Source organism: Monodon monoceros, unplaced genomic scaffold, assembly GCF_005190385.1.
Source record: "Monodon monoceros isolate NGI ecotype Baffin Bay Population unplaced genomic scaffold, NGI_Narwhal_1 Super_Scaffold_2, whole genome shotgun sequence".
Taxonomy (NCBI): domain Eukaryota; kingdom Metazoa; phylum Chordata; class Mammalia; order Artiodactyla; family Monodontidae; genus Monodon; species Monodon monoceros.
Window position 1 is genome coordinate 35,173,153 of NW_021703776.1, and position 14,524 is coordinate 35,187,676.

A 14,524-nucleotide genomic window follows, 5' to 3' on the forward strand; every position below is an offset into this window, starting at 1 on the left:
CGCTCAGTGACTTTGCTCTTCCACTTTGTTAGCAGCTAGTATGGTTAAAATCTGTGCTTCATCAAGGCACAGTAGATTCCTACATATCTGGACTTTTGAAGGTGGAGTCTGTAAATGCTAGATTTCAAGTATGTACACTTAGTTTTTTTTGTTTGTGGCTTTACAAAGATAAGATACATACTTGATAGCTTTTAATTTGTTTTTTTCTTAGTTATCTATGAGTTTATTTTTCATGCAGTTTCATGTAGGAGAAGTATGTGTTGTACTGTTTGTGTATAGAGAGTTATGATATAGCTGTAATCTATATTTTGAAATTTGCTTTTTCTTCCTTTAATAATTAGCTATTACAGTGATTAACTGATTTGAAGTCATCTATATAAAATATTTCTTTGAGTTTTTTTTACCAAACCAGGAACTCATATCTTTGATTATTAAAAATTTACTGGCTAATACCTTATTTACAAGTTAAAGCGTTGTTAAACAAGATATTTTTGTATGTTTATTATTAATTTTAATAATATTAAAGACACATAATTTACAAATAATAATAGAGTATTCAGTACTGTATCATAAGTTCTTTTTAGCCAATTGAATAGCAAAATATTTTTTAAAACCTTTTGTTATGAAAATTTTGAACAATCTTAAAATCAGAGAGAGTATAAAATGAAACTCCATGTGGATATCACCCATCTTCATCAGCAGTCCATGTTTGTCATTCTTAGAAAATAACTTCTTTATAATAAATAACATTCGAACTGTGGTTTGGACATATTTGGACAGTATTTTATATTTTCTGGTTTTGGCTTAATATATTGCAGAATATGTTCTAGATGCTTTTGATATGTAGAGAAATTGTCAGTTGGAAAATACTTTTCTGTTTTTGAAAAAAAAAAATTAAGATTACTGAATGTATTTTGTTTTCTAGTTTGAAAATCTGTCAAGCATATTAAAGCTTCCTGGTAAAAAGACTTTTAATAATATGGATAGAGATTTTTTAGAAAAGAGAAAAAAGGATCTAAATGCATATTTACAGGTAAGTTCATTATTATTACCCATAGATTTTCATTTCATTGTAGCATAGAAATATAGCTGATTTCTTTATTAGAGAATGTTTGTACTATAATAGTGGGATAGCAGCCACTTTTGAGGTGCTGAGATGTGACATGCAATCTGCTCAGTAATTTATAAATATTATTTCTCTGTTTGTTTATTAACTTAGAAGTTTTCTGGACACTCAGTGCTAGGAATTTTGCTTCTTCAGGTTTGGATGAATATACACACACACCAGCAGGCACACATCCATTCTACACTACTGTAAAGTCTAGGAAGTCTAGGTATTTTACAGCAGACAGTTAAATGTTCCCAGTTCAGTAAATAGTTGCTCTTCATGATGTATCCAAAGCTAGTAGATTTTTTTTTCTTTTCCATATGGCTTATTACATGGTATTAAATATAGTCCCCTGTATAGATTTTTATTCTCAGATAAAGTGAATAGCTGCCTGCCATGGTCTGGAATGATTCTAAAGCTTCTAAAATTACAGGATAATTCAAGAGAGGAATAGGTCCAAGGGACTTTTCAGAAGTGTAGCATGCTAAGCATGTAGATTTCTCTTCTGGAATAATGGGATAATAAAATGTGTCTCATAGGTTATGTACTGCATAAGCCGTTGGGACTATCAGAAATAACTTTGTTTTAGACCTGGGTACCCAAATGCCAGATTTTAATAGTATCACTTTATGGTTTTTTATAGTAATGAATGATTTATAAACTTTTTTCATCTGTTAGCTCCCCACTTCTTTCTTTAGAACAGGGGTCAGCAAATTCCAGCCAGCAGACCATATCCAGCCTGCCACCTGTTTTATTAAGAGTTTATTTTATTATTAGAACACAGCCACCCATTTAGTTTACTGCTGTCTATGACTGCTTTTACACTACTACAGCAGAGTTGAGTAGTTGCAGCAGACTCCATGCATCACAAAACCTAAAATAATTATTATATGAACCTTTACAGGAAAAATTTGCCGACCATGTCTTAGTATTATATTTAGTGAAACTTAGCTAGTACTGTACTTGATATTTTGTTTGGAAGGTTTCTCTCTCTTAAACATTTATAGGTTTAATTGGGTTTGTTTATAACCATAATTGTAATTCCATGGCATTATAATTTACTGAAAGGGTAGGAAAAACATATACATCTGCTATTATCCACCTTTGTCTTCTGGCTTAAGGCTAAATATCTGAAATCATTTATATGACTCTTGTCAAACATTTTGATTTTTTTAAATGTATTAACTTGAGTTGCATTAAAATCTGTATCAGTTATTTATAAAATTTAGAACATAAGCACGTTTCTTCCAAATCTGGGGCCATAAATATGTATTTTAATTGTGGCTATACTGTCTACTTCTTAGGTAATGATCTCAATATGTCAAAACATCTTTAATTGAAGAGATTAAGGTAGAATGTTAGACTGTATCATTAACAGTGTAAAAGCAATACTTTGTTTTGGGCCTTCTAATACTTAAAAAAATTTGTTTGAATTATTTTATGTACTTTCTATTAATGTTAACTTTAAAATTAGAATGTGAAAAACATAACAGTTTACTGATGTGGGTCTTCTTAGTATAAGCTATAAAACCTGAAAATGGAATAGTAAATAACATTTGAGGGAATTCCCTGGCCGTCTAGTGGTTACGACTCCGTGATTCCACTGCAGGGGGTGTGGGTTCGATTCCTAGTTAGGGAACTAAGATCCCACGTGCCGCGTGGCACAGCCAAAATAGATAGATAGATAGGCAGGTAGATAGGTAGATAGAAAAATGTGTTAAAACTTTTTAAAAAAAATAACATTTTTACTATACATTCTTAACTTTCTAGCAGATGAAATTATAAATAATAGTTAATTTTCAGTACCCTATCAATATAAGATACCTGTTTTCTTTTCCTGTTAGTTACTGTTAACTCCTGAAATGATGAAAGCATCCCCAGCTTTGGCTCACTATGTGTATGATTTCCTTGAGAACAAAGCCTACAGTAAAGGGAAAGGGGATTTTGCTCGTAAGGTAAGCAGACCATTGCATTGGTTTTCTTTATAGGTCTGTTTTCATACTTTGTTTTTAATAAAAGAAGATAAATTTGTATTTGTGTGTATGTTTTAAAACTAGAAAACTTTATTAAATGCTGCTTGGCATGTTTATCTTCTATGCTTTATTAAGCCTACTATTGAAGTGTATCTAATAAATATAAACTCCTGTCTTTACATATTGATTAAAATGTAGCAAAAGCTTGCAAGAAAAAAAAGCTTTTGAAATGATACAGTAAGGAGAGTTGGCCTAAGACAGGTCACAAGCTTTCGTTAGCTTGAGTAGGAGCTACTTCTTATTGGGAGGAAATGTCTTTTATTTGGAGTAAGGATAAGAAAAATGTTAAATAGGATATGTTCCTGAAAGTATTTGTGCCTTTTGAGTGAAATATGTATTGTTTAAAATTCTGGGGACACAAGACCTATTAAGATGCTAGCTTAAGGCAATAAATGATTTACTGCTCAAATTGGGCAAGATAGCTCACTGGGTGAGAACACAAACATTGGAATCAGGCAACCTTTGGTTCAAATTTCTGTTCTGCCACTTATTAGCTGTGTCCTGCAAAGTGTTACTTAACCTTCTGGGCTTCTAATTTTCTAAAGATTGAAGGTGTTAATCCTCAGTGTAGAGCATGTATGGATCAAATGAGATAATCTATGTATTACAGTGCCTGTCTGAATAATTGTTGGCTCTTAGAAGTAGTAACAGTAGTAGCAGGAGCTGTAGCAGCAGTTGGGAAAGCTGGAAGTGGGAATTCTGTGGATTATTTTTGCAACTTCTTAAAAGTCTGAAATTATTTCAAAATGAAAATTAAAAGTAAAAGACTTCCCCACCACTCGTTCTTCTAAAAAGGCTAACTTGCTTAAAAAAGATTAAGGAATTGGTACAAAATAAGATTAACTGTAAGCATAAGAACTTCATGTGATTTCTCAAGGAAACTACGGTTTAACATCCAAGTGAATGTTAACATTTCTAAGTGGAATGTTTTATTTTAATAAGAAATTCCAGGTTATGTACCTTATAATGGTAGGACAAAAATATGGTGGCATTATCTTTGTGTTTCGTGATTGAAGTGATTGAGTTTAAATTCCAGCTCTAAATGGCTTTATTGTCAATAGAGATGCATTTCAGCATTCCATCTTTTTTATGTTTACCTTATCTTCTCTCAAGGTTGTATCAATTTTAAGATAAACTAATAAATTGATAAGAGCTTTTTGAGATAAAAGAAGCATTATATTAAATGTAGACAATGTCTTTTTTACCAACCAGCAGTTGTGCATGTATATATGTAATGGGTAGGCCAAAAAGTTCATTTGTTTTTTCCGTAAGATGGCTCTAGTAGTGCTTAGTTGTCTTTAACTTCATTCAAAACAACTTTGTTAGATTGTATTGTGACGACTGTCATATCAGCGTGCATTAAAAAAAAAAACGTCAAAATTGGTAAATTTTTGTGTAGCCATTTTAATATTAAATATGGAAGAAAAATAGCAGCACTTTTTGCATATTATGCTTTATTATTTCAAGAAAGGTAAAAACACAACTGAAACGCAAATAAAGATTTGTGCAGTGTATGGAGAAAGTGCTGTGACTAAATGGGTCAAAAGTGGTTTGCAAAGTTTCGTTCTGGAGATTTGTCGCTGGATGATGCTCCACAGTCGGGTCGGTTAGAGCAATTGAAGTTGATAGCTATCAAACTGAGACATTAATTGAGAGCATTCGACGTTGTACCATGTGGGAGATAGCTGACACACTCAGAGTATCTAAATCAAGCACTGAAAATCATTTGCACCAGCTTGGTTACGTTAACTGCTTTGATGTTTGGGTTCCACATAAGTTAAGAGAAAGAAACCCTCTTGACCATATTTCCATGTGTGATTCTCTGCTTGAACGCAACGAAAATGTTCCGTTTTTAAAACAAATTGTGATGGGCAATGAAAAGTGGATACTGTACAATAATGTGGAACAGAACAGATCGTGGGGCAAGCGAAATGAACCACCACCAATCAACTAAAGGCCGATTTTCATCCAAAGAAGGTGATGTTGTGTATATGGAGGGATTGGAAGGGAGTCCTCTATTAGGAGCTCCTTCCAGAAAACCAAACGATTAATTCCAACAAGTACTGCTCCCAGTTAGACCACCTGAAAGCAACATTTGGCAAAAAGCATCCAGAATTAGTCAACAGGAAATGCATAATCTTCCATGAGGATAACGCAAGACCGCATGTTTCTTTGATGACCAGGCAAAAACTGTTACGGTTTGGCTGGGAAATTCTGATTCATCTGCCCCTTCAGCTTTCCATTTATTTAGATCATTACAAAATTCTCTTAATGGAAAAAATTTCAATTCCTTGGAAGACTGTAAAGGTCACCTGGAACAGTTCTTTGCTCAAAAAGATAAAAAGTTTTGGGAGGATGGAATTATGAAGTTGCCTGAAAAATGGCAAAAGGTAGTGGAACAAAAGGGTAATAAGTACGTTCAATAAAGTTCTTGGTGAAAATGAAAAATACGGCTTTTATTTTTACTTAGAAACTGAAGGAACTTTTTGGCCAACCCAATATATACATACACACACACACATATACACATTAGAGTCTAAAAATTAGAGTCTAAAAATCCTTCTCAATCATTTCTGGAAATCCACAGTAACATACATTTTTCATAAATCATATTGGTAATTACCAAGTTCATCTTGACCTCTTAGATTGTCAGAATAATTTTCATGCATATCAAGAATTAGGAGTTTTCAGCTACATTTCCTTTTTGGCTAAATTGTAGTTTAATATTTTCCTTAATTATATTTCATTGGAAATGAAATAGCTATTAGAGAAAATCACCTGTAAACATTTTATTAGTAGCTACTCAGGTTGAGAAATAATACTTTATAACACATTAACTTGGCCACACAATTTGTCTAGCTTTGCAAAATTTATGGGCCAATTCCTAGAAGAAGTAATTGACAAGCAGTCTTCCTCCATGTACACAGTATCTTTCTATCCAGTTTTGTATCATGGTGTGATGGCAGTTTTAAGCTGTAGATAGGGACCTAAATTTAAGTTAAAATTCCTTTGTTCGTGTTTTTACCAATACAAATAACTCAACTGAGGTGATAATTGAATGAATAGACAACATCTATGTATGTCAGGCTAAGTGTACACTTTTGCTGGCAATCCATAATTTACTCTTCTGCCTGGTAATTTTGCAATTTTCTTTTTTTTTTTTTTGCTTTAAACATCTAAGACGAATCCTGATTCTGGAAACATTATCATATTGTGATGGGCTGCTTTTATGCGTCTAAATTCTGCTGCTTTCAGGGTTGAGCGTCATAATCACGTATGGAGGTTTTTCCATGCTCCTTGGTTCCCCCACTCCCCACCCCCAACACAGATGATTAAGCTTTGCCCTCAGGAATTGGAGGGAAAAAAACATGGAAGAAAGAAAAGGAAAGAAAAAGAAATGGATTCTGTAGGTCTGGGACTGGTGCACAGGCAACTCTTTTCAGTTATCTAATTCATGATATAGATTTAAGTTCTCTTATTTTGAAAGAGTGTCAGTGGTAGTTAGCCCTGTGCCTAGATAGGATTTGAGGTTGTATTCATTTAACCAACTTAAGGTTATGTTAGTTGAACCCATGTTTCTACTGCGAAGTGTAAGATACATAAAATTCTAAAATATTTTTGACGATGTTCAGTTTTTAATGTAGGTTAAGATTAAAGTGAAATTCTTGCCATTTATGCTTCTGAAATTCTACCTCATACAAAATGTATATTTTAAGTGTGGTATTCTCATGTTTACCTCTCTTAAAAATTCTACTTGTGTTCTTATGACTTAGAGTTATTACAGTTAAAAAAAACACTTGGCAGTAATGTCAGTGTTGGAAATAATGTCCTGATTGATTTGAACACACTGTTCTGGTTAACTCAGAACTACTGTATATAGAATTAGAATTACACACACACATATATATAATTTTACACCCAAATATATATATATAATTGTACACATAAGTGTGTGCACACACAAGAGAGTTAACTTCATCTTTTTTACCCTTTGTAATCTCTATCTCTCTTCACCAGTGGTAGTGGTTTTCAAGCCCTTCTTCTTCCTTTCTGTCCTTTGGTTCTTCTTTAAATTTGTTGTACTGTGATAGCGTCCCTCCTAAAGGTTGTATATTCCAGCAAGCATATCTATAAGACTGTTGGCTCTCCTTAACCCAAGGAATTAATAAAACTTTTACAGTTATCTTGAAGTAAACTCTTTGTTGTTATTGTTTATTACAGTACCTATTTCACCTTTTCTAATTTTTCTTGTTGGAAACCATGAAAGCATATTAAAGAATTTTATCTTCTTGATATCATCTGTTAACATTGTGTTCCTTAAGCAGTGGGGTTCCATTTTTTTGCTCTTACTGATTTTATTTTTTTTCTTTTTGCATACAACATAACTCATTTCTGTGGTAGTTTTTATGAGATTCAGTACTTTCTGGAAAATAGTCTTACAGTTTTGTTTGACTTTGGTTATTGTGTCCCCTTTTTCTTTTCTCCCCTCCCTCCCTCCCTTCCTTTTTCTCTCTTTCTTTCATTTGTTTTGTTTGTTTTAGTCTGTTAAAAATCTCAGAGAGATCCATATGCATCTACTTTGGTTTCTTTAGATGGCTCTCTTAATTGAAATTATCTGACACTTGTATAGTCAGAAGGTCAATTTTATTTTATTTATTTTTTAGCATCTTTATTGGAGTATACCTGCTTTACAATGGTGTGTTAGTTTCTGCTTTATAACAAAGTGAATCAGCTATACATATACATATTGTCCAATATCTCTTCCCTCTTGCGTCTCCCTCCCTCCCACCCTCCCTATCCCACCCCTCTAGGTGGTCACAAAGCACCAAGCTGATCTCCCTGTGCTATGCGGCTGCTTCCCACTAACTATCTATTTTACGTTTGGTAGTGTATATATGTCCATGCCATGATCTCACTTTGTCACAGCTTACCCTTCCCCCTCCCCGTATCCTCAAGTCCATTCTCTAGTAGGTCTGTGTCTTTATTCCTGTCTTGCCCCTAGGTTCTTCATGACCTATTTTTTTCTTTCTTTCTTAGATTCTATATATATGTGTTAGCATACGGTATTTGTTTTTCTCTTTCTGACTTACTTCACTCTGTATGACAGACTCTAGGTTTATCCACCTCACTACAAATAACTCAATTTCATTTCTTTTTATGGCTGAGTAATATTCCATTCTATATATGTGCCATATCTTCTTTATCCATTCATCTGTCGATGGACAATTAGGTTGCCTCCATGTCCTGGCTGTTGTAAATAGAGCTGCAATGAACATTGTGGTACATGACTCTTTTTGAATTATGGTTTTCTCAGGGTATATGCCCAGTAGTGGAATTGCTGGGTTGTACGGTAGTTCTATTGTTAGTCTTTGAAGGAACCCCCATACTGTTCTCCATAGTGGCTGTATCAATTTACATTCCCACCAATAGTGCAAGAGGGTTCCCTTTTCTCCACACCCTCTCCAGCATTTATTGTTTCTAGATTTTTTGATGATGGCCATTCTGACCAGTGTGAGTTGATATCTCATTGTAGTTTTGATTTGCATTTCTCTAATCATTAATGATGTTGAGCATTCTTTCATGTGTTTGTTGGCAATCTGTATATCTTCTTTGGGGAAATGTCTATTTAGGTCCTCTGCCCATTTTTGGATTGGGTTATTTGTTTTTTTGATATTGAGCTGCATGAGCTGGTTGTAAATTTTGGAGATTAATCCTTTGTCAGTTGCTTCATTTGCAAATATTTTCTCCCATTCTGTGGGTTGTCTTTTCGTCTTGTTTATGGTTTCCTTTGCTGTGCAAAAGCTTTTAAATTTCATGAGGTCCCATTTGTTTATTTTTGTTTTTATTTCCATTTCTCTAAGAGGTGGGTCAGAAAGGATCTTGCTGTGATTTATGTCATAGAGTGTTCTGCCTGTGTTTTCCTCTAAGAGTTTGATGGTTTCTGGCCTTACATTTAGGTCTTTAATCCATTTTGAGCTTATTTTTGTGTATGGTGTTAGGGAGTGTTCTAATTTCATACTTTTACATGTACCTGTTCAGTTTTCCCAGCACCACTTATTGAAGAGGCTGTCCTTTCTCCACTGTATATTCTTGCCTGCTTTATCAAACATAAAGTGACCATATGTGCGTGGGTTTATCTCTGGGCTTTCTATCCTATTCCATTGATCTATATTTCTGGTTTTTTTGTGCCAGTACCATACTGTCTTGATTACTGTAGCTTTGTAGTATTGTCTCAAGTCTGGGAGCCTGATTCCTCCAGCTCCATTTTTTGTTCTCAAGATTGCTTTGGCTATTCGGGGTCTTTTGTGTTTCCATACAAATTGTGAAATTTTTTGTTCTAGTTCTGAGGAAAATGCCAATGGTAGTTTGATAGGGATTGTGTTGAATCTGTAGATTGCTTTGGGCAGTAGAGTCATATTCACAGTGTTGATTCTTGTAATCCAAGAACATGGTGTATCTCTCCATCTATTTATGTCATCTTTAATTACTTTCATCAGTGTCGTATAATTTTGTGCATACAAGTCTTTTTTCTCCTTAGGTAGTTTACCTCTAGGTATTTTATTCTGTTTGTTGCAATGGTAAATGGGAGTGTTTTCTTAATTTCACTTTCAGATCTTTCATCATTATTGTATAGGAATACAAGAGATTTCTGTGCATTAGTTTTGTGTCCTGCTACTTCACCAGATTCATTGATTAGCTCGAGTAGTTTTCTGTTAGCATCTTCAGGATTCTCTATGTATGGTATCATGTCATCTGCAAACAGTGACAGCTTTACTTCTTTTCTGATTTGGATTCCTTTTATTTCTTTTTCTTCTCTGATTGCTGTGGCTAAAACTTCCAAAACTATGTTGAATAATAGTGGTGAGAGTGGGCAACCTTGTATTTTTCCTGATCTTAGTGGAAATGGTTTCAATTTTTCACGATTGAGGATGGTGTTGGCTGTGCGTTTGTCATATATAGCCTTTATTATGTTGAGAAAAATTCCCTCTGTGCCTACTTTCTGCAGGGTTTTTATCATAAATGGGTGTTGAATTTTCTCGAAAGCTTTCTCTGCATCTATTGAGATGATCATATGGTTTTTCTCCTTCAATTTGTTGTTATGGTGTATCACATTGATAGATTTGCGTATACTGAAGAATCCTTGTATTCCTGGGATAAACCCCACTTGATCATGGTGTATGATCCTTTTAATGTACTGTTGGATTCTGTTTGCTAGTATTTTGTTGAGGAGTTTTGCATCTATGTTCACCAGTGATATTGGTCTGTAGTTTTCTTTCTTTCTGACATCCTTGTCATGTTTTGGTATCAGGCTCATGGTGGCCTCGTAGAATGAGTTTGGGAGTGTTCCTCCCTCTGCTATATTTTGGAAGAGTTTGAGAAGGATAGGTGTTAGCTCTTCTCTAAATGTTTGATGGAATTCGCCTGTGAACCCATCTGGTAATGGGGTTTTGTTTGTTGGAAGATTTATAATCACAGTTTCAATTTCAGTGCTTGTGATTGATCTGTTCATATTTTATACTTCTTCCTGGTTCAGTCTCGGAGTGTTGCGTATTTCTAAGAATTTGTCCATTTCTTCCCGTTTGTCCATTTTATTGACATAGAGTTGCTTGTAGTAATCTCTCATGATCCTTTGTATTTCTGCTGTGTCAGTTGTTACTTCTCCTTTTTTCATTTCTAATTCTATTGATTTGAGTCTTCTCCCTTTTCTTAATGATGAGTCTGGCTAATGGTTTATCAATTTTCTTTACCTTCTCAAAGAACCAGGTTTTAGTTTTATTGATCTTTGCTATTGTTTCCTTCATTTCTTCTTCATTTATTTCTGATCTGATCTTTATGATTTCTTTCCTTCTGCTAACTTTAGGGTTATTTTGTTCTTCTTTCTCTAATTGCTTTAGGTGTAAGGTTAGGTTGCTTATTAGAGATGTTTCTTGTTTCTTAAGGTAGGATTGTATTGCTATAAACTTCTCTCTTAGAACTGCTTTTGCTGCATCCCAAAGGTTTTGGGTCATCGTGTTTTCATTGTCATTTGTTTCTAGGTATTTTTTGATTTCCTCTTTGATTTCTTCAGTGATCTCTTGGTTATTTAGTAGGGTATTGTTTAGCCTCCATGTGTTTGTATTTTTTTTTTCAGATTTTTTCCTGTAATTGATATCTAGTCTCATAGCATTGTGGTCGGAAAAGATGCTTGATATGATTTCAATTGTCTTACATTTACCAAGGCTTGATTTGTGACCCAAGATATGATCTATCCTGGAGAATGTTCCATGAGCACTTGAGAAGAATGTGTATTCTGTTGCTTTTGGATGGAATGTCCTATAAATATCAATTAAGTACATCTTGTTTAATGTATCATTTAAAGCTTGTGTTTCCTTATTTATTTTTATTTTGGATGATCTGTCCATTGGTGAAAGTGGGGTGTTAAAGTCCCCTACTATGATTGTGTTACTGTTGATTTCCCATTTTATGACTGTTAGTATTTGCCTTATGTATTGAGGTGCTCCTATGTTGGGTGCATAAATATTTACAGTTGTTATATCTTCTTCTTGATTTGATCCCTTGAGCTTTATGTAGTGTCCTTCTTTGTCTCTTATAATAGTCTTTATTTTAAAGTCTATTTTATCTGATATGAGAATTGCTCCTACAGCTTTCTTTTGATTTCCATTTGCATGAAATATCTTTTTCCATCCCCTCACTTTCAGTCTGTATGTGTCCCTAGGTCTGAAGTGGGGCTCTTGTAGACAGCACATATATGGGTCTTGTTTTTTTATCCATTCAGCCAGTCTATGTTTTTTGGTGGGAGCATTTAATCCATTTACATTTAAGGTAATTTTCGATATGTATGTTCCTATTACCATTATCTTAATTGTTTTGGGTTTGTTATTGTAGGTCTTTTCCTTCTCTTGTGTTTCCTGCCTAGAGAAGTTCCTTTAGCATTTGTTGTAAAACTGGTTTGGTGGTGCTGAATTTTCTTAGCTTTTGCTTGTCTATAAAGCTTTTAATTTCTCCATGAAATCTGAATGAGATCCTTGCTGGGTAGAGTAATCTTGGTTGTAGGTTTTTCTCCTTCATCACTTTAAATATGTCCTGCCAGTCCCTTCTGGCTTGCAGAGTTTCTGCTGAAAGATCAGCTGTTAACCTTACGGGGATTCCCTTGTGTGTTATTTGTTGTTTTTCTCTTGCTACTTTTAATATTTTTTCTTTGTATTTAATTTTTGATAGTTTGATTAATATGTGTCTTTGTGTGTTTCTCCTTGGATTTATCCTGTATGGGACTCTCTGTGCTTCCTGGACTTGATTAACTATTTCCTTTCCCATATTAGGGAAGTTTTCAACTATAATCTCTTCAAATATTTTCTCAGTCCCTTTCTTTTTCTCTTCTTCTTCTGGGACCCCTATAATTAGAATGTTGGTGCATTTAATATTGTCCCAGAGGTCTCTGAGACTGTCCTCAGTTCTTTTCATTCTTTTTTCTTTATTCTGCTCTGCACTAGTTATTTCCACTATTTTATCTTTCAGGTCACTTATCCATTCTTCTGCCTCAGTTATTCTGCTATTGATCCCTTCTAGGGAATTTTAAATTTCATTTGTTGTGTTGTTTGTCATTGTTTGTTTGCTCTTTAGTTCTTCTAGGTCCTTGTAAAGCGTTTCTTCTATTTCGTCTCTTCTCTTTCCAAGATTTTGTATCATCTTTACTATCATTATTCTGATTTTTTTTTCAGGTAGACCGCCTATTTCCTCTTCATTTGTTAAGTCTGGTGGGTTTTTGCCTTGCTCCTTCTTCTGCTGTGTGTTTCTCTGTCTTCTCATTTTGCTTATCTTACTGTGTTTGGGGTCTCCTTTTCGCAGGCTGCAGGTTCGTAGTTCCCGTTGTTTTTGGTGTCTGTCCCTAGTGGCTAAAGTTGGTTCAGTGGGCTTTGTAAGCTTCCTGGTGGAGGGGACTAGTGCCTGTGTTCTGGTGGATGAGGCTGGATCTTGTTTTTCTGGTGGGCAGGTCCACGTCTGGTGGTGTGTTCGGGGTGTTTGTGGCCTTATTCTGATTTTAGGCAGCCTCTCTGCTAATGGATGGGGTTGTTTTCCTGTCTTGCTAGTTGTTTGGCATAGGGTGTCCAGCACTGTAGATTGCTGGTCGTTGAGTGAAGCTGGGTCTTGGCGTTAAGATGGAGATCTCTGGGAGATTTTTGCCATTTCTTATTACGTGGAGCTGGGAGGTCTCTTGTGAATTAGTGTCCTGAAGTTGGCTCTCCCACCTCAGAGGCACAGCCCTGATGCCTGGCTGGAGCACCAAGAGCCTTTCATTCACACAGCTGAGAATAAAAGGGAGAAAAAAATAGAAAGAAAGATAAAATAAATTTATTAAAATAAAAAGGAAAAGATAATTATTAAGAAAGCAATTTTTAAAAGAAAAAAAAAAAACCAAAAACAGTCAGACAGAACCCTAGGACAGATGGTAAAAGCGAAGCTATACAGACAAAATCACACTCAGAAGCATACACATACACACTCACAAAAAGAGAAAAAGGGAAAAAATATATATATATATATATATATCTTTGCTCCCAAAGTCCACCTCCTCAATTTGGGATGATTCGTTGTCTATTCAGGTATTCCACAGATGCAGGGTACATCAAGTTGATTGTGGAGATTTAATCCGCTGCTCCTCAGGCTGCTGGGAGAGATTTCCCTTTCTCTTCTTTGTTCACCTAGCTTCCGGGGTTCATCTTTGGATTTGGACCCACCTCTGCATGTAGGTCGCCTGAGGGCGTCTCTTCTTCGCTCAGACAGGACAGGGTTAAAGGAGCAGCTGATTCGGGGGCTCTGGCTCACTCAGGCTGGGGGGAGGGGGGGTACCTAGTGCGGGGCAAGCCTGCGGCAGCGAGGCCATCATGACGTTGCACCAGCCTGTGGCGCGCCGTGTGTTCTCCTGGGGAAGTTGTCCCTGGATCCTGGGACCCTGGCAGTGGCGGGCTCTACAGGCTCCTGGGAAGGGAGGTGTGGATAGTGACCTGTGCTTGCACACAGGCTTTTTGGTGGCTGTAGCAGCAGCTTTAGCATCTCATGCCTGTCTCTGGGGTCCGCGCTGATAGCCACGGCTCGCGCCCGTCTCTGGAGCTCTGTTAAGCGGTGTTCTGAATCCCCTTTCCTCGTTCACCAGGAAACAAAGAGGCAAGAAAAAGTCTCTTGCCTCTTCGGCAGCTCCAGACCTTTTCTCAGGCTCCCTCCCGGCTAGCTGTGGCACACTAGCCCCTTTAGGCTGTGTTCACGCAGCAACCCCAGTCCTCTCCCTGGGATCTGACCTCCGAATCCCGAGCCTCAGCTCCCAGCCTCCGCCCGTCCTGGCGGGTGAGCAGAAAAGTCTCTTGGGCTGGTGAGTGCTGGTCAGCAC

General features: G+C 35.9%; 1 protein-coding gene across 3 annotated transcripts in view; it reads left to right on the plus strand.

Annotated features, from left to right (window-relative positions):
• Positions 1–14,524, plus strand: part of SNX13 (sorting nexin 13) — a 138,649-nt gene that overhangs the window by 106,735 nt on the left and 17,390 nt on the right. For all 3 annotated transcript variants that reach the window (XM_029233260.1, XM_029233261.1, XM_029233262.1), the window contains 2 exons: positions 926–1,033; positions 2,953–3,063. In XM_029233260.1, coding sequence (XP_029089093.1) covers positions 926–1,033; positions 2,953–3,063 — 219 coding nt within the window. The remainder of the gene's footprint in view (positions 1–925; positions 1,034–2,952; positions 3,064–14,524) is intronic.